Source organism: Nerophis ophidion, linkage group LG04 (assembly GCF_033978795.1).
Source record: "Nerophis ophidion isolate RoL-2023_Sa linkage group LG04, RoL_Noph_v1.0, whole genome shotgun sequence".
NCBI classification, from domain to species: domain Eukaryota; kingdom Metazoa; phylum Chordata; class Actinopteri; order Syngnathiformes; family Syngnathidae; genus Nerophis; species Nerophis ophidion.
This window is the reverse complement of record NC_084614.1, coordinates 43,014,043-43,040,306: the sequence shown is the minus strand read 5'-3', so window position 1 is coordinate 43,040,306 and position 26,264 is coordinate 43,014,043. Positions and strand designations below refer to the sequence as shown.

At 39.4% G+C, this 26,264-nt stretch overlaps 1 protein-coding gene across 2 annotated transcripts in view; it reads left to right on the top strand.

Annotated features, from left to right (window-relative positions):
• Nucleotides 1-26,264, top strand: part of dscama (Down syndrome cell adhesion molecule a) — a 349,961-nt gene that overhangs the window by 290,851 nt on the left and 32,846 nt on the right. For both annotated transcript variants that reach the window (XM_061898103.1, XM_061898104.1), the window contains exons 12-18: nt 42-238; nt 1,991-2,087; nt 3,266-3,394; nt 4,425-4,592; nt 13,559-13,629; nt 14,753-14,996; nt 20,282-20,428. In XM_061898103.1, the coding sequence (XP_061754087.1) occupies nt 42-238; nt 1,991-2,087; nt 3,266-3,394; nt 4,425-4,592; nt 13,559-13,629; nt 14,753-14,996; nt 20,282-20,428 (1,053 nt within the window). The remainder of the gene's footprint in view (nt 1-41; nt 239-1,990; nt 2,088-3,265; nt 3,395-4,424; nt 4,593-13,558; nt 13,630-14,752; nt 14,997-20,281; nt 20,429-26,264) is intronic.

Genomic DNA, 26,264 nt, shown 5'->3' with positions numbered 1-26,264 from the left:
CACATCTGTTTTTCTTTCTTTCTTCTTTAATATTCTCTTAGTTCCTGCCATGATCACATCCTACCCCAACACTACACTGGCCACACAAGGTGAGGAGAAGAAAATGAGCTGCACGGCCCACGGTGAGAAGCCTATCATGGTGCGCTGGGAGAAAGAAGAACGCATCATCAACCCTGAGACCAGTCGCTACGTAGTTACAGTCAAGGAAGTGGGCGATGAAGTCATCTCCACCCTGCAGGTAGGAATCCTTGCCACACACTGTACTTTTCAATTTAGATAATCGTCTGCATTTTTATGTTACACTTACAACACAGCACCTTTATAGATGTCTTCATGATGTTTAGTTTTCTACCAGTAAAGGAGCTGAAACATAATTCTCACTATGTTTGGAACGAGACATGTGTTGGGTCACAAACCACAGCATTAAGAATGCAGTCGAGTCAACGCACACTTGGCCTTCCAACTGATCACAAATTATGAAACAAATAATGGATAGTATAATAATACAAATTTTCGTGCCGGAGAACATAATTTCTGTTTAAAAAAAAGTGTGTGTGAATGTCTAAGAGGTTTCACTGAACTAAATGTAATAACATTTCCTTTGATCTTCAGAATTCTTACCATTTCCACATTTCTAAGGCATTCTAACACTGAAATGTTTTGCTCATTCGGTACATAACGGCTAATTATTGACATATATCAAATAATTCCCACATTTAAAACATTGTGATTCCACATTTATCGCAATACAAATCTAATTGAAAATTATGTATTTTCCATATTCCAAACAATGCCTGGTTTTCCCGGCATTTTCAGTCCTAAAAATTCCAGATTGAAGCGATCATCATCATTTTTCCGCGTTTCTCAAGCTATTCAAACTAGTAGTATCCCAATACAACTTTAACAGTTCCTATACGATACTGATATTGGAGTTTGGCTAATACTGATAGGCTTTATCAAATGTAATCAGTCAAATGGAGAACGATAGTAGGTATCAATAACAATAACCTATTTATTTACAACTGTCTGGGCTAGACGTATGCTGTCTTTAAGTTGAAGTGCAGCGGTAATTGTTTTTTATGGCCACAACAATGAATTGCGTTTATATTCAATTTAAATTAAAGGCACTTATTATGTATGTCTAACTTGTCTGCTCAGCTGTTGTTTAGGTGCTAGCTCCGAGTAGTCTATTGGCTATAGTTTACCTTTTGTAAATGACTTGACTAAAATGCAACAAAAAACTGTTCTTGTGTGTCTTTTGGAGTTTTAGAGCTTTCGCTGAACTAAATTTAATAACATTTCCTTTGATCTTAGCAATTAGACCTAGAGACTTCCTTTTATTATCATTCAAATTTGAACTTTACAGTACAGATAAGAATGACATTTTGTTACATTATCTCGTTGTAGTGTAGGATAAAAGAGCAATAAGGTGCAGATATGAATAAATAGATTACTGTACAGATAAGTATATTGCACTTTTTCATTTGCATCCACGTTTATGGATGTATGTTATATTGTAATTCTTACCACTTCCACATTTCCTAACCGATCCAAGGCATTCTAACACTGAAAGGTTTTGCTCATTCGGGACATATGGACTAATTACTGACATATACCAAAAAATTCCAACATTTAAAATATTGTGATTCCACATTTACCACAATACAATTGTAATTGCCAATGATGGACAATTTCTCAACGTTCCACATTTGTCAAGCGATTTCAACCGTTCCAGCATGAAAATATTTCAGCTCGTTAATGGCATTTGCACAAACAATTTCCTCCATCTGCCCTAAAAGATTCACTTTTCCCGAAATTCCACATTTTTTATAACAAAAATTCCCCTTGGATCTCAGTAAAACTTATCACCGATTCCAACACACAATTAAATTAAATGACCAATTTTCTCTATGCCCCAAATTCCCACGGGAGTGTGACATTGTTAGGACATTTCATTGGTGAATTAAAGTCATTGTGGTTCATCCGTCAGATCATGCCCACAGTGAGAGAGGACTCCGGATTCTTTTCCTGCCATGCCATCAACTCCTTTGGAGAAGACAGAGGGATCATTCAGCTCACAGTTCAAGGTACAACTGCTGTTGACTCATGCTAGAAATTCTACAGAAGAAACTGCAAGGGTGAACACGATCTGTTCTGGGACAATGCATCCTCTGATTGGTTTAGATTAAAAGGTACGATTCTGTCTGATTGGAAATAATAAAAAATGTGTTTGTAGGTCATAAATAACACTATCATATAACTTTAATTACTTTACATATCCAAGGTAGCCAATGGCTAAAATGAGGCCCTAAGCAGAATGACAAAAACATTTTCACATTTTATTTGCGTGAAATTATTTTTGACTCAAACTTGAATGTAATTAAATTCCGGATGTTATTTTGAACGTTAAATAACGAATGCCTCATAATCAAAACATAAGCAACCCGTTTTGTTTGAACTCCCACCAGGGATTAAATGGAGCCCAGTATGTCTAATAGGGTTGCTGAGTAAACTAAGTAATTCACCATATTTAATTTAATCGTGTTTTGTGTTTAAGATTAACATCCCTAATATATATCTTACAAGACAAATTCATTAATGCTACATGCTGTGGGGCTGTGGGGGACAGTGACAATGCCAGGAGAATGTTGTGATTATATTCTTATCAGTGGCGGAGCAGGAAGGGGCTAGGAATAAGTGTGCTGTGAAATTTAATGTTTTCAAACGTCACTATTTCAGATCACGGGGACCTACGCACAGTGTAGCATCAGTTTGCGATATCTAATAAAGTTAAAGTTAAAGTACCACTGACAGCCACACACACTAGGTGTGGTGAAATTATCCTCTGCATGTGACCCATCCCCGTGTTCCACCTCCTGGGAGATGAGGGGAGCAGTGAGCAGCAGCGGTGGCCGCACTCGGGAAACATTTTGGTGATTTAACCCCCAATTCCAACCCTTGATGCTGAATGCCAAACAGGGAGATAAGGCGTCCCATTTTTATAGTCTTTGGTATGACTAGGTCGAGGTTTGAACTCACGACCTACCGATCTCAGGGCGGACACTCTAACCACAAGGCTACTGAGCAGGCGATTAATGATAATAATGATAATAATGATTTTTAAAAATCCATTCTCAATAATTCCCATTTTTTCTGCATGGTGCAGACCTCGATCCATAACATATTTTTGAGCTAGATTTTGTCAATCATTTGCGGGGACTGCAGTAATAGGAAAGAAAATAATTGTCAACTTTGCTCTTTGCAGAACCCCCAGACCCACCAGAGGTGGAGATCAGAGAAGTGAAAGACAGAACCATTGCCCTGCGCTGGACCATGGGATTTGATGGCAACAGCCCAATCACAGGCTTCGATATCGAAAGCAAGAACAAATCAGGTAAGGAGAAGAGATAGGCCAACATGTAGTTACAGTGGGGCAAAAAAGTATTTAGTCAGCCACCGATTGTGCAAGTTCTCCCACTTAAAATGATGACAGAGGTCTGTAATTTTCATCATAGGTACACTTCAACTGTGAGAGACAGAATGTGAAAAAATAATCCAGGAATTCACATTGTAGGGATTTTAAAGAATTTATTTGTAAATTATGGTGGAAAATAAGTATTTGGTCAACCATTCAAAGCTCTCAATGATGGAAGGAGGTTTTGGCTCAAAACCTCACGATACATGGCCCCATTCATTCTTTCCTTAACACGGATCAATCGTCCTGTCCACTTAGCAGAAAAACAGCCCCAAAGCATGATGTTTCCACCCCCATGCTTCACAGTAGGTATGGTGTTCTTGGGATGCAACTCAGTATTCTTCTTCCTCCAAACACGACGAGTTGAGTTTATACCAAAAAGTTGTATTTTGGTTTCATCTGACCACATGACATTCTCCCAATCCTCTGCTGTATCATCCAGAAGAATACTGAGTTGCATCCTAAGAACACCATACCTACTGTGAAGCATGGAGGTGGAAACATCATGCTTTGGGGCTGTTTTTCTGCTAAAGGGACAGGACGATTGATCCGTGTGAAGGAAAGAATGAAAGGGGCCATGTATCGTGAGATTTTGAGCCAAAACCTCCTTCCATCAGTGAGAGCTTTGAATGGTTGACCAAATACTTATTTTACACAATAATTTACAAATAAATTCTTTAAAATTTCTACAATGTGAATTCCTGGATTTTTTTTTTCATATTCTGTCTCTCACAGTTGAAGTGTACCTATGATGAAAATTACAGACTTCTGTCATCATTTTAAGTGGGAGAACATGCACAATCGGTGGCTGACTAAATACTTTTTTGCCCCACTGTATGTTGTGAAGATATCTAGATATGTTTTCAGCGATTAATTATCACAACATCCACACTTTATGTCAAACTGACTTGAGCGATCTCCATAAACCGCACCCTGTCCTCTGTGACAGCCTCCTGGGACACCGCTCAGAAGACCAAAGATGTCTCACCTCAGCTCAACCAGGCCACAATCATCGACCTCCACCCCTCCTCCACCTACAACATCCGTATGTTCGCTAAGAACCTCATCGGGAAGAGTGAGGCCAGTAACGAGCTCACCATCACCACTGATGAAGCAGGTGAAATATTGCATTTTTCATTTTGTTAAAAAATGGTAGCCATTTAACAGTGGCGTGGCGCAGTGGGAGAGTGGCCGTGCGCAACCCGAGGGGAACCTGGTTCAAATCCCACCTCTTACCGACCTCGTCACGTCCGTTGTGTCCTGAGCAAGACACTTCACCCCTGGTTGGCGCCTTGCATGGCAGCTCCCTCCATCAGTGTGTGAATGGGTAAATGTGGAAGTAGTGTCAAAGCGCTTTGAGTACCTTGAAGGTAGAAAAGCGCTTTACAAGTACAACCCATTTATCATTTATCATTTATTATTTTTTCTCTTAAAACACATGTTGTGTGGATGCAATCTTTTTTTTTTTTTAAAAAGGGATTTTTTTTGATACCGTATTTTTCCGACCATAAGTCGCTCCGGAGTATAAGTCGCACCTGCCGAAAATGCATAATAAAGAAGGAAAAAAACATGTATAAGTCGCACTGGAGTATAAGTTGCATTTTTGGGGAAATTTATTTGATAAAACCCAACACCAAGAATAGACATTTGAAAGGCAATTTATAGTGAACAGGCTGAATAAGTGTACGTTATATGACGCAAAAATAACCAACTGAGAAGGTGCCTGGTATGTTAACGTAACATATTATGGTAAGAGTCATTCAAATAACTATAACATGTAGAACATGCTATACGTTTACCAAACAATATGTCACTCCTAATCGCTAAATCCCATGAAATCTTATACGTCTAGTCTCTTACGTGAATGAGCTAAATAATATTATTTGATATTTTACGGTAATGTGTTAATAATTTCACACATAAGTCGCTCCTGAGTATAAGTCGCACCCCTGGTCAAACTATGAAAAAAATTGTGACTTATAGTCTGAAAAATACGGTACTTCCACAATTCTCAAATGGTTCCAAATTTTCAAAAACAACATTTCCATTTATAATGAATCAAAATGAAGAAAAAATGGTCACCTATTGACACATTCCCCAAATTGTCCACATTTTAAAAAAAAAACACTCCCATTAAAAGTGAATAACAACAATTGCCACAATGTTCAACCAATTACACATTCTTTACAACATCATTCCAATTGAAAAGTGATCAAAATGTTCAAACAACGGTTTTCTAATTACACATTCCCAAAAATGTTCTACTTTTTCGTAATTCTACACTTTTCACAACAATATTCCCAATGAAAACAAGTAGTAGTTCCACATGTCTTATATTCCTCAACCGATTCAAACCATTCCGACATCGAAACATTCACCTTATTGAAAGCATCTATATTCCATATTCCAAAAATGCCTTTGTTTCCCGGCATTTTCAGTCCTAAAAATTCCAGTCGAAGCGATCATCATCATTTTTCCGTGTTTCTCAATCTATTCAAACTAGTAGTTTCCCAATACAACTTTAACACTTCCTATACGATAACGATATTGGAGTATGGCTAACACCAATATCAATCCGATACGATATCAGCCCAAATCATTCGTACTTTCAATATTTTGTAGTGTGCAGAAAAAGGCATTATCAAATGTAATTAGTGAAACGGAGAACAATAGTAGGTATGAATAACACCAACCTATTTATTTACGACTTATGCTGTCTACATGTTACTGAATACTTTCTAATACGCTTCTGTCTTGGAGACTTTGCATGTGTAAATAATATGGAACTATAATTATTTGATACTTGCTCATACTGACAAATTTGCTGTTTTAGACTGCAATGTTTGATTAAAGGCACTTTTTATTTATTTTTAACTTGTCTGGAGGCTGTTGTTTAGGTGCTAGCTCCAAGTAGCCTATAGCATATAGCCTATAGTTTACCTTTTGTAAAGGACTTGACTAAAATGCAAGAAAAGACCAGTATTGCGTGCCTTTTGGAGCTTTAGATGTTAACATGCTGCAGTAGTGCATCGCACCTTTTATATTGGAAAGTTTGAACGCAAGCCGATATAATCAGATACTTGTCCGATACCACAGTGGATTCTCAAATGGGGTTACGCGTACCCCTGGGGGTACTTGAAGGGGTATGTGATTTTTTTTTTAATATTCTAAAAATAGCAACAATTCAAACAACCTTTATAAATATATTTATTGAATAATACTTCAACAAAATACAAATGTGAGTCCATAAACTGTGAAAAGAAATGCAACAATGCAATATTCAGTGTTGACAGCTAGATTTTTTGTGGATATGTTCCATAAATATTGATGTTAAAGATTTATTTTTTTGTGAAGAAATGTTTAGAATTAAGTTCATGAATCCAGATGGATCTCTATTACAATCCCCAAAGAGGGCACTTTAAGTTGATGATTACTTCTATTTGTAGAAATCTTTATTTATAAGTGAATCATTTGTTTATTTTTCAACAAGTTTCTAGTTATTTTTATACCTTTTTTTCTAAATAGTTCAAGAAAGACCACTACAAATGAGTAATATTTTGCACTGTTATACAATTTAACAAATCATAAACTGATGACATAGTGCTGTATTTTACTTCTTTATCTCTTTTTTTCAACCAAAAATGCTTTGCTCTGATTAGGGGGTACTTGAATTAAAAAAATGTTCACAGGGGGTACATCACTGAAAAAAGGTTGAGAACCACTGCGATACCAAATAACCAATATCAATATTGGATCAGGACACCCCTAATTTTACACAAAATTCAGGAAATGAAAATTACCCATGAAAAATTATAGTTCATCAACCTTCACACACAATTTCTACGCAAATGCCGACTCTTTTTGGCACAAGTTGGCACTTTCTCTCAAAGGGTTACAAAGGGTGATGTGAATAAAGGTTCCAAAAACCCAAATGCAGACATAAAGGGCAAGACTAGAAGCAAAAGGAGGGACTGTTACGGGGCGATTCATTAACATGGCACTGACATCAGCCCCATTGGCTCTGTTGCATTATTGAACACACGCTGACCTTGCACTAAAAGCAGAACTTTTCAATCAGCGGCCTCCGTAGTAAATGTCACACAATGGTCAATGCAGTGGGTCCGGACCCTTTTCCGCAAATTAGCCCCCATTCCATTCATCTCCTCGCAGAGCACTTCTACTCAACCCCGGATCGTCCCCTTTTAAAAGACACTCATCACATTAGCGGTAACAGCCAAATCCACATACACTTAAACATTTTGTATTAGTCTTTCTCAGACTGTTTTTTTTTCCAAATATTTTTATAGAATTTTGCAGACAGTATAACATGATGACTCATGGTAACAGCAAGTTGAGGTATCTGCACATTTTACAATATGTAACATAATAAACCCCACCCCCTACAATACCCACACACTCAATTCCCAAGGTAATTGTCACCTAGTGCCCAAAACAAATGAATAACAAAATAAAAGAATAATAGGAAAAATAATAATAAAAAAATTAAACTAATTAAAAACTAGTAATGACAGAAAGACACATTTCAACAAACCCCAACAGATTAGAATGCAATTACCCTTACTACCCACCTTAAATAAGAACCTTATCTGAGCTCTCTGACTCTTGCTTAGCCTTACTTGACTAATACTAACTTCCGGAGTCTCCTCCCTTACAGTAACAGTAATCAACTCCAAAAGGCGAAATAAGAATTAAAGTGAGCCTACGCTCGCAAGACACATCCCAACCTGATTGTATAGTAATATAGGAAATATTAAAGGAAATAAACAAACAAGGCACATAAGAAGCGTTTGCTTAACACCAAAATGTACAGTGCACCAGTAGCTCTCCCGTCCAAAGGCAAAACCCAGTAATTCAATTTTGGTCAAAACTGAACTGATAAAAATTTTGGAGTTCTTAGGTGATATGGTTTACATTAGTGTATGCGATATTGTAATTTGCAGAGGTGTCGACTCGAGTCACATGACTTGGACTCGAGTCAGACTGGAGTCATGAATTTGATGACTTTAGACTCGACTTGACGAAATGTAAAAAGACTTGCAACTCGACTTAGACTTTAACATCAATGACTTGTGACTTGACTTGGACTTGAGCCTTTTGACTTGACAAGACTTGCTACTTTCCCCAAAACCCAACGATTAAAAAGTTATTCAGGAGCGCTCCGTATCTTCCATTGTGTACGGAAGTGTATCAGCGTGTGTGCGATGACAGCCTGTGTGCTACCTGTCAGTACAACAGCCAATCAAATTACATCCACTTTGTTTTCGTCACAATCAAATTACAGGAAAACCAACGGAGAAGCGCTTTCAAACAACAGAAGAATAAGTGAAGAAAATTATGCCATAAAGTGTTTCGTTCGGGTATTAAAAGTACGACTTGGTCAACAAAACAGGAATTGCCGTATGCAAAACATGCGGTTGGAAGATTACAGACGGAGACGCATCAATTTACAACTTCGTTCGACATTTGAAGTTGCACAAAGAAGGGTACATTTTGAATGTAAGCTAACGTTTATTGGCTGAGTAACGTGACTTTAATTTGCAGTGTAGTTAAATCAGTGAGGCTGTAAACTCACTGTTAACGTTATAACCATAGACATCTTATAAGGGTACGCAGCATCGAGCGCTACTGCCTGTTGCCGCAAACGGATGCGGGGCCCCCATCTTGGAGTGGTGATCCACTCCACTCAGTGCAATTCATTTGTCAGGAGCAATGAACTGTCAGAGCATTTAATTCATATTACCTCACTGAATACCACTCATATTCACGCGTTTTTTTGTCATTCGTGTAACTATGATAAAGGACACATGTCTTGGCGTGTTCATAATTTGCCTAACAATAATAGAATATTCTTATATGCTATAAGTGACCAGACGTCTGAGATCAAAACTGGGAATATAATCCCAGAGAAGGGGGAAAAACAGTCAGCTATTTTGAAGTTGAAGAAACAATATGATTAGGTTGTATATACATGCGTATATCCTACATAAACAATGTATGAATACATTAGATATCTATATATCTTACGGACCTATAGACCAGAGGTTCTCAAATGGGGGTACTTGAAGGTATCCCAAGGGGTACATGATATTTTTTTAAATATTCTAAAAATAGCAACAATTCAAAATCCTTTATAAATATATTTATTGAAAAATACTCCAACAATATATGAAAGTAAATTCATAAAGTGTGAAAAGAAATACAACAATGCAATATTCAGTGTTGACAGCTACATTTTTTGTGGACATGTTCCATTAATATTAATGCTAAAGATTTCTTTTTTGTGAAGAAATGTTTAGAATGAAGTTGATGAATCCAGATGGATCTCTATTACAATCCCCAAAGAGGGCACTTTAAGTTGATGATTACTTCTATGTGTAGAAATCTGTATTTATAATTGAATCACTTGTTTATTTTCAACAAGTTTTTAGTTATATTTACATTTTTTTTTTTCAAATAGTTCAAGAAAGACCACTACAATTGTGCAATATTTTGCACTGTTATACAGTTTAATAAATCAGAAACTGATGACATAGTGCTGTATTTTACTTCTTTATCTCTTTTTTCAACCAACAATGCTTTGCTCTGATTAGGGGGTACTTGAATTAAAAACATGTTCACAGGGGGTACATCACTGAAAAAAGGTTGAGAACCACTAATATAGACTTTATCTCTGTTGCTGCAACAGCAGATAGTTTATTCTGTCTGGACACTTTGTATTGATATTTTCTATTACATTCTTCCTTTAAATGATCATATTTACAGTGATTGAACATATATAAACACCTGAAAGTCTTTATTTTAGCTAAAACCACCAATCTGTTTCACTGGATTCAGAATAAAACCAAATTCTGTTTTACTCAACAAAGTTAGTACTTGAATATTGTTACTTGAAGACTTATCTGTGGTTACAATAAAATGAGAATGCATCATAATCAATGGCGGCTGGTGAATTTTGTTTTAGGTGGGCCTGAAAGTTTGTAAACCAAATACCTGTAGGGGGGTCATCCTCCCACAGAAGATTTCTTTGTGATTTTCACATACGAATATTGTAGTTCTTTGCTCCTGCTTAAATCTGTGGTAATATTCTTTTCACAAAATACAACCAATAGTATGTTAATGTTAAATCTTACCTGTGAAAAGTAATCCTCCAATTCCTATTTTCAACAGTCCGCTCAATTGAGCAGGAAAACGCTGAATACCAGCCCAGCATCTTTGTTTTCTACCTGTCAACTGTCAGTTTAGGCTGCTTGCTGGCTCCTCATCACCACTTCAAGATGGCGGCCAAATTGCTTGCGTCACAGCAGCCAATTCTGCGTCTACTTATAAGATGTCTATGGTTATAACGTCATTGCAAACACGGCAATCTGTTGCGTCCACTGCAGTTTGCTACCTTATTCATACTTTTTGTCAAGTGATATTTTTTTTAAGCAGGGTTGCATGAGATACCTACACATAACGTTACGTTAGTGAATGTATCACACACAGTAACGTAACGTTAGACGGCGGTCAGCAGCACCGCATATTTTACCCACCTACAAAAAGACAAACATAGTCAAATAAAGGTCAGTTAAAATGTATACTATATTATGAATATGTGTACATATTCCATAGAGCCCTGACATCTAACAAGTACAGCACTGTTCATTGTTATGTTCATGTATTTGTTGTTTTTCATGTGTACGCACACATAAACACATACCGTATGAGATGAGATCAATGAGATAAGGTAACAACATGATATAAACTGCTGTGGGACTAGTTACAATGCAATATTCCATGGAAATACAATGTTAACACTTTTGTGCAAGTAAGTACAGTTGCACTTGTTTTTTCAAATGTGTTTATTCTGTAAAGGAATGAGGTAAATGTTTAGAATAACTGGTTAATAGTGCTATTATGAAGTGCAATGTCATTACTGTTTTTTTTTAATAAGAAATACAGCGTTTTAAAAGCATACACAATCTGTGTACATATATTAGTCTGTGGTTAAAAAGACTTGAAATGACTCGAAACCCAAAATGCAGGACTTTGGACTTGACTTGAGACTTTCCAGTATTGACTTTGGACTTGACTCGGACTTGCCTGTATTGACTCTGGACTTTACTCGAGACTTGAGGTCAAAGACTTGAGACTTACTTGTGACTTGCAAAACAATGACTTGGTCCCACCTCTGTTAATTTGTTCCATAAGTAAGCTGTTACGCGCATGGCAGGACCTAGCAACTCCCACATAACCACGTAGATACAACAGAAAAACCTAATATCTCAAGGGACCAATCGGAGCTTCTTTGTCAGTCGCCTTATTGTCTTTAATGAGACATTTGCACGAATGGGGGCCGACGGTCAACCTGATTATGTGATATTATGGCACGAGGGGATATTTGGAAGATTGGCCCAGGACGTTGCAAGCACCTTCATTAAATGTATTGTTCATGATTCTTCCCCTTGCATACTCTTTTGGGCAGATAACTGTGGAGGTCAAAATAAAAACTGGACGCTGTACACGGCTCTTGCCCAATGTGCAAACGCAGAATGGGGCCCACCCGAAATTGTGATAAAATATCTGGAGAAAGGCCACATGTTCATGAGAGCAGATTCAATCCACGGCTCAATCGTCAAGAAAATGAAAGCTCAAGAAAACATCTATACGTTTGATGACTTTGTAGATCTTTGTAAGACAGCATCAAGATAGATTGGTTTTCCTTTGTTTTCTCAAAATCAGCTAGACGTGAGTTACTAGGTTTTGCCTTTGGACAGGAGAGCTTTAGTGATGTATTTTGGACCAAGGACTCAATCAATCAATCAATCAATGATTTTTTGTATAGCCCTAAATCACAAGTGTCTCAAAGGGCTGCACAAGCTACAGCGACATCATCGGTTCAGATCCCACATCAGGGCAAGAAAAAATTCAACCCAGTGGGATGACAATGACAAACCTTGGAGAGAAACGCCCACCATAACATAATAGTAAGAGTCCAGTCCATAGTGGGGCCAGCAGGGGACCATCCCAAGTGGAGACAGGTCAGCAGCGCAGAGATGTCCCCAACCCCATGCACAGGCAAGCGGTCCAACCTGGGTCCTGACTCTGGACAGCCAGCACTTCATCCATGGCCACCTAACCTGTGCCCCACCCCTTCACGAGGGAGAAGGGGGTAGAGCAGCAGAAAATATAATAAACAGCAGATCAACTGGTCTAAAAGGGGGGTCTATTTAAAGGTTAGAGTATACAAATGAGTTTTAAGATGGGACTTAAATGCTTCTACTGAGGTAGCATCTCTAACTGTTACTGGGAGGGCCTTCCAGAATTCTGGACCCTGAATAGAAAACGCTCTATAGCCCACAGACTTTTTTGGGCTCTGGTAATCACTACTATGCCGGAGTTCTTTGAACGCAGATTTCTTGCCGGGACATATGGTACAATACAATCAGCAAGATAGGAGAGAGCTAGAAATCCATGCCAAAAATCTCCTTCAGTAGCTCCGCAAAAAAGGTAGTTGGACGTGCCTCCTCCACGGACTCTGGTATGCCGACCACTCGGATGTTATTTTGCCGACTCTGGGATTCGAAGTTGCTAACTTTAGCCCGTTGCTTAGCACATGTTGCTTCCAATGCTATCAGGCGTTGGTCTTGCAAGGTAGCATTTGTGAAGTAATTTTCTGAGAGTGTTCAGAGACCTTGGTGTGTACATTATCAAACTTTGTCTCGAGTGTAGAAATTGCTGTCCTGAAGTCCGCAGACAAGGCCTGGCAGTGTTCTTCCAGAAGACTATAGCCGACATGTTGACTTCGCTGGTACCCTCGTTGGAGGAGTTAGGCTCGGCATCGGTATCTCTGGCGCTCCGCTTCGTCGAGTGAGTTGGCCTTTCTGGCCAGTTGCACCTCCGGAGTAATATAATCACCCGCTTGCCCGCTCGCCAGTGTAGTTTATGGAGTTTTAAAAGAGTGGCAATGTAAAAAGTTGTGGGATCGAGACTCAACACGTGTCTACTCCATCTTGCCCAAACCCGAAGTCCGCAAATTGCCTTTTTGATAACGAACTCAACGATTTGTAATTTTGTCTTCAGCTCCTGACGGACCACCTCAGGATGTGCAGCTTGAAGCCTTCTCCTCTCAGAGCATCAAAGTTTCTTGGAGGGTAAATTGCAACTTTGTTTTCATACTGCCCGCCACAAATAAACCTTGCGTAGTTTGAATTTGAGTTTGAGTTTGAGTTTATTTGGAACATGCAAGCATACAACATGATACATCTCAATATACAGTTTCTCTTTTCAACATGTTCGAAAAGGAGTAGGAAGAAGCAGAGCTTATTTAATCCTACCCCTTTTCTTTTACATAACAGTTGCTCAAACTTTTGTTCACTTCCTGTTCTCAATTTATTTACAATATACTCCATAAGTCATAACAATGAAAAAAAAAAATACTAATTGGTGAAGTAAGTTATATTTCATATGGTGAGATAAATAAGATCATCTTGAAAATCAATGGATGGTTGACATACATTCAGCATGTGGTTCACGTGGTTCTTCCTCTTTGTACTTTGTAAAAATGTTAAGTTTGAAGTGTGTCTTGAAGTGGAGGATATTAGTACATTGTTTGATGTCTTTGCTTAATCCATTCCATAATTTAATTCCACATACTGAAATACTGAAGGTCTTAAGTGTTGTACTTACGTACAAAAGTTTTAAATTGCATTTTTTTCAAAGATTATATTTCTCCTCTTTTGTTGAGAAGAATTGTTGCATATTCTTGGGTAGCAGGTTATAGTTTGCTTTGTGTATAATTTTAGCTGTTTGCAATTTCACTGTGTCGTCGAATTTCAGTATTTGTGATTCAATGAATAAAGGGTTTGTATGTTCTCTGTATCCAACATTGTGTATTATTCTAACGGATCTTTTTTGTAACACAGTTAATGAATGAAGTGTGCTTTTGTAATTATTTCCCCATATTTCCTACAATAACTCAGACATGGTAACACTAGCGAGCAGTAGAGATTATGGAGTGATTTTTGTTCTAGAACATGTTTTGCTTTATTCATTATTGATGTGTTTCTTGCTACTTTATGTTATATATTGTTTATATCAGATTTCTAGTTGAAGTACAAATAAGTACTTTGGAATTACTCTTAACACATACAATATGATACAGTTGAAGTAATGTATAATATCTCTGACCATGATTTTTATACTGTTTTAATGTAAATAAAGGTTTCTTGACATGTTTCATTAGATTAACTGGCAAAGCATTTATTTCTCTTCTAGGCACCCAAGAAGCACCTCCAGAATGGAGCAATCAAAGGCTACCAGGTGGGCTACAGGGAGTACAGTTCAGGTGGAAACTACCAGTTCAGCGTCATCAGCGTGGAAACAACAGGGGACAATGCAGAAAGCCTGGTACTGGACAACCTCAAAAAGTTTACCCAGTACGGGGTTGTGGTGCAGGCTAGCAACAGTGCAGGGACTGGGCCCTCTTCGACAGAGGTGGCTGCCACCACACTGGAGGATGGTAAGAAAACCCTTTAAACTCGTATTAATAGACCACGTTCTGACGTTAAATGACGGAAACATCTGCGGGAAAATGTCATCAGACAATTATCTCTGCTGCTGAAGTCCTAACGGACAGAAATTGCTTAAAGACAGTGTTGTACGCTTAGCTTTTTCACAAGTAGCACCGGTGCTACTAAATGAAAAAAATCGGTAGCATAGATTTTTTTTTTGTAGCAAAATGAAATGTCCTAAGTATCACAATTTAATTATTAACATTTAAACAATGTACACATGTGCACTTATACTCATAAACACAATGCCATCATAAGGCCTTCTGCAACACTCAAACACAGAACATCCCTAAACTGTGCTAGCATTGTTGTTAACATGAGTGTAGGGCTGCGTGATAGGGACCGAAACTTACAGTGGGGCAAAAAAGTATTTAGTCAGCCACCGATTGTGCAAGTTTTCCCAATTAACATGATGACAGAGGTCTGTAATTTTCATCATAGGTACTCTTCAACTGTGAGAGACAGAATGTGAAAAAAAAATCCAGGAATTCACATTGTAGGAATTTTAAAGAATTTATTTGTAAATCATGGTGGAAAATAAGTATTTGGTCAACCATTCAAAGCTCTCACTGATGGAAGGAGGTTTTGGCTCAAAATCTCCTGATACATGGCCCCATTCATTCTTTCCTTAACACGGATCAATCATCCTGTCCCCTTAGCAGAAAAACAGCCCCAAAGCATGATGTTTCCACCCCCATGCTTCACAGTAGCTGTGGTGATCTTGGGATGCAACTCAGTATTCTTCTTCCTCCAAACACAATGAATTGAGTTCATACCAAAATGTTCTATTTTGGTTTCATCTAAGCCACATGACATTCTCCCAATCCTCTACTGTATCATCTATGTATCCATTTTGGTATAAACTCAACTCATGTTTTGGGGCTGTTTTTTTGCTAAAGGGACAGGACGATTGATCCGTGTTGAGGAAAGAATGAATGGGGCCATGTATTGTGAGATTTTGAGCCAAGACCTCCTTCCATCAGTGAGAGCTTTGAATGGTTAACCAAATACTTATTTTCAACCATAATTTACAAAAAAATTATTTAAAATTCCTACAATGAGAATTCCTGGATTTTTTTCCACATTCTGTCTCTCACAGTTGAAGTGTACCTATGATGAAAATTACAGACCTCTGTCATCATTTTAAGTGGGAGAACTTGGCTGACGGTGGCTGACTAAATAATTGTTTGCCCCACTGTATATCCCGATATAGTTTAACCCATAAACTAACCCATGAATGAAGATGTCCGTTGACGTAACTAAATGTCTACACCAGGGGTGTCAAACTCAAATACAGAGTGGGACAAAATTTAAAACCGAACAAAGCCGCGTGCTGAGGTTGAACAAATTAACCTTTTAATAGGGACCCAAACTAGTTTTGCATTGAATATTGAACAAGCAAGGCTTATATAACTTCATAGTGACATGCAAAATCGAGTTTCAAATAACAATAATAATAATTAAAAAATATCAATGGCATATCAAATAAAATTTAAATAAAAACTGAATGCCTCTTTTCGACGGTGGGGTTGAGGTGGACGGGGTTTGGTGATAGAGGGGGGTGTATATTGCAGCGTACCGGAAGAGTTAGTGCTGGAAGGCATTCTGGGTATTTGTTCTGTTGTGTTTATGTTGTGTTACGGTGCGGCTGTTCTCCCGAAATGTGTCATTCTTGTTTGGTGTGGGTTCACAGTGTGGCGCACATTTGTAACAGTGTTAAAGTTGTTTATACGGCCACCCTCAGTGTGACCAGTATGGCTGTTGACCAAGTATGCCTTGCATTCACTTGTGTGTGTGTATAAGCCGCATATATTATGTGACTGGGCCGGCACGCTGTTTGTATGGAGGAAAAGCGGACGTGGAGACAGGTTGTAGAGAACGTCAAAGGCAGTGCCTTTAAAGCCCACCCCAAATAATGTTGTCCCGGATGAAATTCGGGAGGGTTACTGAACTTCGGGAGTCTCCCGGGAAAATCGGGAGGGTTGGCAAGTAAGAGTATTAGCGGTGAATACGGTGTTACAGCGGCGGGCCAGCTCTAATGTTAATGTGATATTGCCTCAAGGGCCAAGTGAAATTACACAGCGGGCCAAATTTGGCCCGCGGGCCAGAGTTTGACACCCATGGTCTACACCAAGCCTTGATTTTACATTTCCGGGACTGATGAGGATCCCAAATACACAAAAACAGGATCTAACAAGTAAGAAGGTGGGTTTTGTAGAGGTGTTTTAAGATAAGAAAAAAACAAAAGCCTTTGAAATAATATAAGAAAAGTCAAATACAATCTCCAATCTTCTTGAAAAACATTTAGCTAGGCTCAATTCTTTAGCGAACAAACACACAAAAGAACAAAATGTGAAATTCAGTGCCCTGGTTTAAAAGGACATGTATAAACGTCAACAACAACATGAAAATAGATTACTTTTAACAATAAACATTAAGATAAGACATACACAAAGAAGAGAAAACCAACCTGCCAACTGCTTCATGATGCTGTGTGACAGGCTGTGTTCTGAAAATTACTTTTAAAAAGTCATTAGTTATGGTTACTAGTTATTTTACCAAAAAATTAATTGCATTACTAACGGAATTACTCTTTAATAAATGTAATTAATTACAAAGGAAATGTAATTATTGCGTTATTTAAAAAAAAAAAAAAAAAACTTCATATATCTGGCATAATTCAGATACATTTCAGTGTGTGCCTTTTAAAAGGCGGTGCCTGTTGCTTCGGGACCTGTGACGCTTTGTGTAGCTTGTTTTAAATTAATTGATTGAAGATTTATAGTAGGTATAGTTTAATTGTAATATTTGACAACCTATTTAGGAAAAAGATACGCTTTTTGAAATGTGCTAGCTTACTTGACACACCGCCATTTGGGGTAAGCTATATACTGAGATAGTCACATGACAACCACTTTAAAATGTTTCCTATTGCTGGCTTGCATAAAATGTCAGAACCGTTTTTCTTCTTTGCGTCTTAATTCTCAAGATGATCAACCAGCTTGAGCGTAGCATCAGAACAAGTGAGAATGAATGTAGAGTATAAGCATAAAATGCTGTATTGCTGTTCTGTTCTTGGGTGTTCCAGTCGTTCAAATAGAGCGATATGAAAGAGCTTTCATTGAGTCCTGAATGTCAGGGGGAAACAAAAGTGTGTCTATAACTATATAATTATATAGATCTGGTTGTGCAAATAAACTAACATCATATTAAGCCCTAGTAATAAATATTGTGATTGTTGATCCAATCCACCACGTTTTCGTTGTCAATTTTCATAACACAAACTAAAAGCAAGTGCTTTATTCGACACAGATGACCACATTATACCGCTTTTGGTGATATTCATTAGCATCAAGACAATATCCTCAATAGTATATAACTAGATGAATACATCTCTCATAGGCTACGCAGCATATACAGAATCTTGATATCGCTAGCAAACATTGCTGAACAACAGGGACATTTAGAGCTAAATAATGAGATCAAATATGAACTTCACACCATAAAAACAACTGCAGACATGAATTGTAGAAGAGACTAATATTTGTAGCAGGAAATCAACTGCAAGCAAGCACTGCATTTGATATGTCAATCAAATACCTTACTTAGGTAAGTCATACATTGCCTGTCACTGATTAATGTTTAATTTGTGGACCCCTCAGATGTGAAGACATGATGTGCCTCCAATCTTTTCCTCTCTAAATACCATGTCAGTGTCAAATGAAGTGAGGTCGAGGCAAACAGTTATGTCTTTGTGATGATGACTGGTATAAATCTGTCGAAAAAATAAATTCTTAAGTGTATAAATGCTCTCCATTCCATCTAAAAAAAAAATGTTTTATTATCGTTTATGTATTTGCTTCTAAACCTTTCAAAATACACCCAAATCTGCACTGATTCCAGTAAATAGACAGTAGCCTAATGGGACTCTGGACCACCGCCTGTAATCTGATATCTAATTCAAGGTAATGTTATTTTAACCCCACAATACTTCACTTGAGGACATCATTGATTGATTGATTGAAACTTTTATTATTAGATTGCACAGTTCAGTACATATTCCGTACAATTGACCACTAAATGGTAACACCCGAATAAGTTATTCAACTTGTTTAAGTCGGGGTCCACGTTAATCAATTCATGGTACAAATATATACTATCAGCATAATACAGTCATCACACAGGTTAATCATCATAGTATATACATTGAATTATTTACATGATTTACAATCCAGGAGGTGGGATGAGGAGCTTTGGTTGATATCAGTACTTCAGTCATCAACAATTGCATCAACAGAGAAATGGACATTGAAACAGTGTAGGTCTTACTTAGTAGGCTATGTACAGCCAGCAGAGAACATAGCATAAGTATATACATTAGAAATACATTTGATTATTTACTGTACATTAGGTTATTTACAATCCAGGGAGGTGGGATGTGAATGGAGGAGGGTATTAGTAAAGGGTTGAAGTTGCCTGGAGGTGTTGTTTTAGAGCGGTTTTGAAGGAGGATAGAGATGCACTTTTACACCTGTTGGGAGTGCATTCCACATTGATGTGGCATAGAAAGAGAATGAGTTAAGACCTTCGTTAGATCGGGATCTGGGTTTAACGTGGTTTGTGGAGCTCCCCCTGAGTTAAGTCATGCTCAAAACCGTATATGACACATTTGAAAACATTTAAGGCGTAGATGATACACATTTTTATGTGTTTATAATTGGGTTAGAGGATTCACAGAGTTCTTGTAGTACTTTGTAGGTTTAAAAGTAATATACGCTATTTTGTACGTAAAGGTCGTGAACAACATGTATCTTTTTTCAGCCTGGCTTCTTGTGATGAGGCAAAAATGTGACCTCAAATGAATCGTTACTTCCACATAATGTAGCTTATTTCCTGTAGTAGAATGAAATAGAAAAATACTGATAACACTTTAGTATGAGGAACATATTCTAAGTGACAAAGACTAAATTTAGAGTTATTTGGTTAGGGTTGGGGTTAGGGTCAGGGTCAGGGTCAGGGTTAGGGTTAGGGTTACTGGTTGTATAAAAAGGCCCTGCAGAATAAGGCATTAATAAGTACTTAATAATGACTAATTAAGAGCCAATATGTTACGAATTTGCATGTTAATAAGCAACTATGTAATGGTGAATATGTTCCCCATTCTAAAGTGTTACCAAAATACTTACTCCAGTATTTTGTGCTCAACATATCCCATGTTCTGTTTCCCCCTCAGTACCAAGTCGTCCTCCAGAGAACGTCCAAGCCATGGCTACGTTTCCAGAGGTTATTTCCCTGTCCTGGCTGACCCCACCTAAGGATGCACTGAACGGAAACCTTCTGGGTTTCAGAGTTATTTACTGGGCCAACCTGCCTGATGGAGGTACGTTCACAATCACTCCCATCTTATTAAAAAGACGCTGAAATGTGTGCCACACTCTTTGGAAATGATATGATTAACACTGGGTCCTGAACATTCTCTCGCTTGCAGCAGTGGTTCAGTCTTACCCTGACTCAGTTGTTTTTTTATGAAATTATTTCAGCATATTGTTAAAAAATCGCTGCGAGCTAAAGACGGTGTGATGCTGAGTAATGAGGCTTGTTACCAAAAACGGTGAGTAAGACGATGTTCGGAGTGCCCCGAGTTGCATTGTGGGCACAGGGAATCCTTTCTTTTGCAGCCACTTTAGTTTAAGCCCTTGTCCTGCTGTTGACGTGGGACAACATGCAATTCCATTGTCACATGCTGTGTTTGCGTGAGTGGGATTGGTTGTGACAGTGTAATTACCTTTGACCCCTGCCCTGTCACATCATGTTGGCCTGCATGTTGCATGTGAGTGCTAAGGACTTGACAGCCATGAGGAGTTTGCATGGAAACAGGCTGGAGTGGATGAGTGCTACAAGAAAAATAATAGTAACAATGTCAGTTTTAATGATAGTATATCCCTGAGTACTAACCCAAGCCTCCATGGGGGCCTAAGCAAAATTAGATTTTGGGGTCCTCGAATGATTTTTGGGGCATCTATTTTGGGGCATCTATTTCTGCTAATATTATTGATTGTTGATCATTCCCACACCTACTATATAGTAATTACGGCTCTGGCAGTGTTGTTTACCTTATTCCATTGTTAGCCTGGCAAGTTTTTACATATGGCATGTCATTTTTAAATACATGGTGGTGGGACAATTAAGAACATACTGTATTTTTCGGACTATAAGTCGCAGTTTTTTTCATAGTTTGGCCAGGGGTGCGACTTATACTCAGGAGCGACTTATGTGTGAAATTATTAACACATTACCGTAAAATATCAATATGATTTAGCTCATTCACTTAAGAGACTAGACGTATAAGATTTCATGGGATTTTGCGATTAGGAGTGACAGATTGTTTGGTAAACATATAGCATGTTCTATATAGTTATTTGAATGACTCTTACCATAATATGTTACGTTAACATACCAGGCACCTTCTCAGTTGGTTATTTATGCGTCATATAACGTACACTTATTCAGCCTGTTGTTCACTATTCTTTATTTATTTTAAATTGCCTTTCAAATGTCTATTCTTGGTGTTGGGTTTTATCAAATAAAATTCCCCTAAAATGCGACTTATACTCCATCCATCCATCCATCATCTTCCGCTTATACTCCAGTGCGACTTATATATGTTTTTTTCCTTCTTTATTATGCATTTTCGGCAGGTGCAACTTGTTCTCCGGAGCGACTTATACTCCAAAAATTACGGTAATAATAATGCAAGGGTCCAGGGTGCCACATATGGTTTGTAATTTCAAAATGTACAAACCCCGTTTCCATAGGAGTTGGCAAATTGTGTTAGATGTAAATATAAACGGAATTCAATGATTTGCAAATCCTTTTCAACCCATATTCAATTGAATGCACTACAAAGACAAGATACAGTATTTGATGTTTAAACTCATAAACTTTATATATTTTTTGCAAATACTGTTTAACTTAGAATTTCATGGCTGCAACATGCGCCAAAGTAGTTGGGAAAGGGCATGTTCACCACTGTGTTACATCACCTTTTCTTTTAACACACTCAATAAACGCTTGGGAACTGAGGAAACTAATCGTTGAAGCTTTGAAAGTGGAATTCTTTCCCTTTCTTGTTTTATGTAGAGCTTCATTTGTTCAACAGTCCGGGGTCTCCACTGTCGTATTTTACGCTTCTTAATGCGCCACACATTTTCGATGGGAGACAGGTCTGGACTGCAGGCGGGCCAGGAAAGTACCCGTGCTCTTTTTTTACAAAGCCACGCTGTTGTGACACGTGCTGAATGTGGATTGGCATTGTCTTGCTGAAATAAGCAGGGGCGTCCATGAAAAAGACGGCGCAAAGATGGCACCATATGTTGTTCCAAAACCTGTATGTACTGTACCTTTCCGCATAATGGTGCCTTCACAGATGTGTAAGTTACCCATGCCTTGAGAACTAATACACCCCCATACCATCACAGATGGGATGTGATGGCTTTTGATTGATTGATTTAAACTTTTTTTGTAGATTGCACAGTTCAGTACATATCCTGTACAATTGACCACTAAATGGTAACACCCAAATACGTTTTACACGTTAATCAATTCATGGTACAAATATATGCTATTAGCATAATACAGTCATCACACAGGTTAATCATCATAGTATATACATTGAATTATTTACATTATTTACAATCCGGGGGCTGGGATGAGGAGCTTTGGTTGATATCAGTACTTCAGTCATCAACAATTGCATCAACAGAGAAATGGACATTGAAACAGTGTAGGTCTTACTTAGTAGGCTATGTACAGCCAGCAGAGAACATGATGAGTTCAGATAGCATAAGAACAAGTATATACATTAGGAATACATTTGATTATTTACATAAGAAGAAGAAGAGAAGAAGAAGAATGAACTTTATTGTCATTATATTTGCATATAACGAGAATAAAGACTCCAATTTAAGGTGCGGTAGTGGGAACACATATGGGGTGAAATAAATGACATAAGAGGTAGTAATAAAGAAAAAACTAACAATTGAAATAAACAGATTACTATCCAATAAAAATAATAAGCAATTCTGTACAATATACAAAACACTATAGAAGTACAAAATACTAATACTGTACAATATACAGAGCAAGACAGGAGTACCGAAGTAATAAATAACAATCAGTGACGGACGTATTGCACTCGAAGGGTAGTATTGCACAGTAGGGTATTAGGGCATTATATTGTATAGGGGTGAATTATTATTATTATAAGTTAGAGTTCAACATGGTGACAGCTTTGGGAAAGAAGCTGTCTCTGAGCCTGTTTGTTCTGGCTCTGATGCACCTGTAGCGCCTGCCTGATGGTAGCAAGTCGAACAGGTGGAAGCCAGGGTGTGTGCTGTCTTTGGTAATGTTTTTTGCTCTGTTGAGGCAACGGGAGTTGTGTAAGTCCTTCAGGGAGGGCAGGGGACAGCCGATTATTTTTTGTGCCGACTTTATGACCCTCTGAATCGCCTGTTTGTCTGCTTCAGTGCGGCTGGCGTACCACACTTTTATGTAGTACGTCAGCAGGCTCTCGACAGCCGAGCGATAGAAGGTCACCATCAGCTGCCTCTCCAGTCTGTTCTTCCTCAGCACCCTCAGGAAATGGAGTCTCCGCTGGGCCTTCCGGATGACCGCAGTTGTATTTTGGGTCCAGGACAGGTCAGCAGATATGAGGGTGCCGAGGAACTTGAAGGAGCTGACTCTCTCCACCTCCTCGCCGTTGATGTAGAGGGGGGCGGGGTCTGCAGTGTTCTTCCTGAAGTCAAAGATGAGTTCCTTGGTTTTTGTGGTGTTCAGTGCCAAATTATTCACTAAACACCACGCTGATAGTTTCAGGACCTCATCTCTGTATGCAGACTCATCCCCCCCTGTAATGGGACCCACTACCGTTTTGTCATCAGCGAACTTGATGATGGTGTTCTCCGAGGTGGCTGGACTACAGTCATGGGTGTAGAGAGAGTACAGCAAAGGTCTCAGCACACAGCCCTGTGGGGAGCCGATGCTGAGTGTGCGGGGGGTGGAGAGATGGGGGCCAAGTTTTACTGTCTGAGGTCGGTTGGTCAGGAAGTCCTTAATCCAAAGACAGGTGGGTGAGGGTAGGCCTAAGTCCAGCAGTTTGGTGACCAGGATGTCTGGAATGATAGTATTGAAGGCGGAGCTATAGTCAATGAAAAGCATCCTGACATAGCTCCCCCGGTGTTCCAGGTGGCTCAGTGTGGAGTGGAGAGCCATGGATATGGCGTCATCTGTGGATCTGTTTGCCTGATAGGCAAACTGCTGTGGGTCTAGGGTGGGGGGGAGGCAGGCTTTGATGTGGTGGAGGACCAGCCTCTCGAAGCACTTCATGATGACAGGTGTGAGTGCTACTGGGCGATAGTCATTGAGGTTGTTTGGGTACCGGGATGATTGTGGCAGATTTAAGGCAGGGTGGGATGAATGCCTGTGCCAAGGAGAGGTTGAAGAGGACGGTGATAATGTAGGAGAGCTGGTCGGCGCATGCTTTGAGCACCTTCCCGGGTACACCGTCTGGACCAGTCGCCTTCCTGGGGTTCACTGCCTTGAGCACCCGCCTGACCTCGTGTTCCTCAAGAATGAGTGTGGGGGGGACTGGGTTGGGGGCGTTGGGGGTGCTGGTGGTGGTGTGGCTCTGACTGATTGTGATGTCTCAAAGCGTGCAAAAAAGCAGTTCAGCTCCTCTGCTAGCGATGCATCCCAGTCCCCGGTGACTGCGTCACAGCCTTTGTAATTGGTGATGTGCTGTATGCCCTGCCACATCTGCCGTGGGTTGTTGCTCGAGAAGTGGTCTTCGATCCTCTCTTTATGGTCCATCTTGGCTTCTCTGAGTCCACACTTCAGGTCAGCACGCGCGGCGCTGTATAGAGCACTGTCACCTGACCTGAAAGCAACGTCCCGGGCCTTGAGGAGCATGCGGACCTGGCATGTCATCCAGGGTTTCTGATTTGGGTAAACCCGGATGTTTTTTTTCACAGTGACATTGCTGATACAGTACTTTATGTAGGATAGTACCGACTCTGTGTGTGGGCAGGTCTTGGTCTTTGAAAACATCCCATGCAGTTTGTGCAAAGCAGTCGTGTAGCTGGGGGAGTGCATCCTCAGGCCAAGTTTTAACAGTCTTTATTACTGCTTGTGTCCTTGATCTGAGGGGGGTGTAAGCAGGGATGAGCAGCAAAGAGAGGTGGTCTGACTGGCCTAGGTGGGGGAGGGGGATGGCTCTATATGCCTCTTTGATATTACAGTAAACATATGGTCCAAAGTGTTTCCCGCTCTAGTAGGGCACTTAACAAACTGGTAAAATTTAGGTAGTACTGTTTTCAAATTGGCTTTATTAAAATCAGCAGCAATAATGTGAGCACCATTGGGGTGGGCACGCAGCTGTTTGTTTACTGTATTTAGCAGTAGGGAGAGAGCCATGCTAACATTAGCATCTGGTGCTATGTAGACTGCCGTAATGATTACTACTGTTAGCTCTCTTGGCAGAAAAAAAGGTCGACATTTCACTGACATAAACTCTAGGTCGGGGGAACAGTGACTGTTTATTATAGTGCTGTTATTAGACCATGCGTTATGTACATAAACACAGAGACCACCTCCCCTGCTCTTACCCGAGTCCTCGTTTCGGTCCCGCCGTAGCAGCGTGCGGCCAGCTAGCTGCACCGCAGTGTCGGGGATTAGGGGGTGAAGCCAGGTCTCGGAAATGAAGAAAAAACAGCAGTCCTGGATATTGCTATTTCCAGCTAGCTCAAGTTTTAGATCGTCCATTTTGTGAGCCACGGATCTGGCGTTGGTGAAGTAAATGCTCGGCAGCGGGGGCTTGTGGGGCTCTTTCTTGATTCTCTTTAAGAGACCAGACCGGCAGCCCCGCTTTTGTTTCCTCTCCCGCCGCCGCCTGCGTCGCCTGCCTGACCCGATAACAATCCACGGAGATTCCGGCGGTCTCGCTATCTCGTCGGGTATGTTGTGTGAGCGGTGGAAATCGCTCGAAACAGCTATCTTGTGTCGAAAACCAATGTCCAGTAGGTTTTGACGACTGTGTTCTGTCGCGAAAGTAGATAGACATAACCAAAACAATATAAAACATAAAAGGAAGCACCGAAAGTGGGAGCTGTAAGCCGCTGCGTCCGTGCGCGCCGCCATCTTGAATAATAGCTATAATTAGG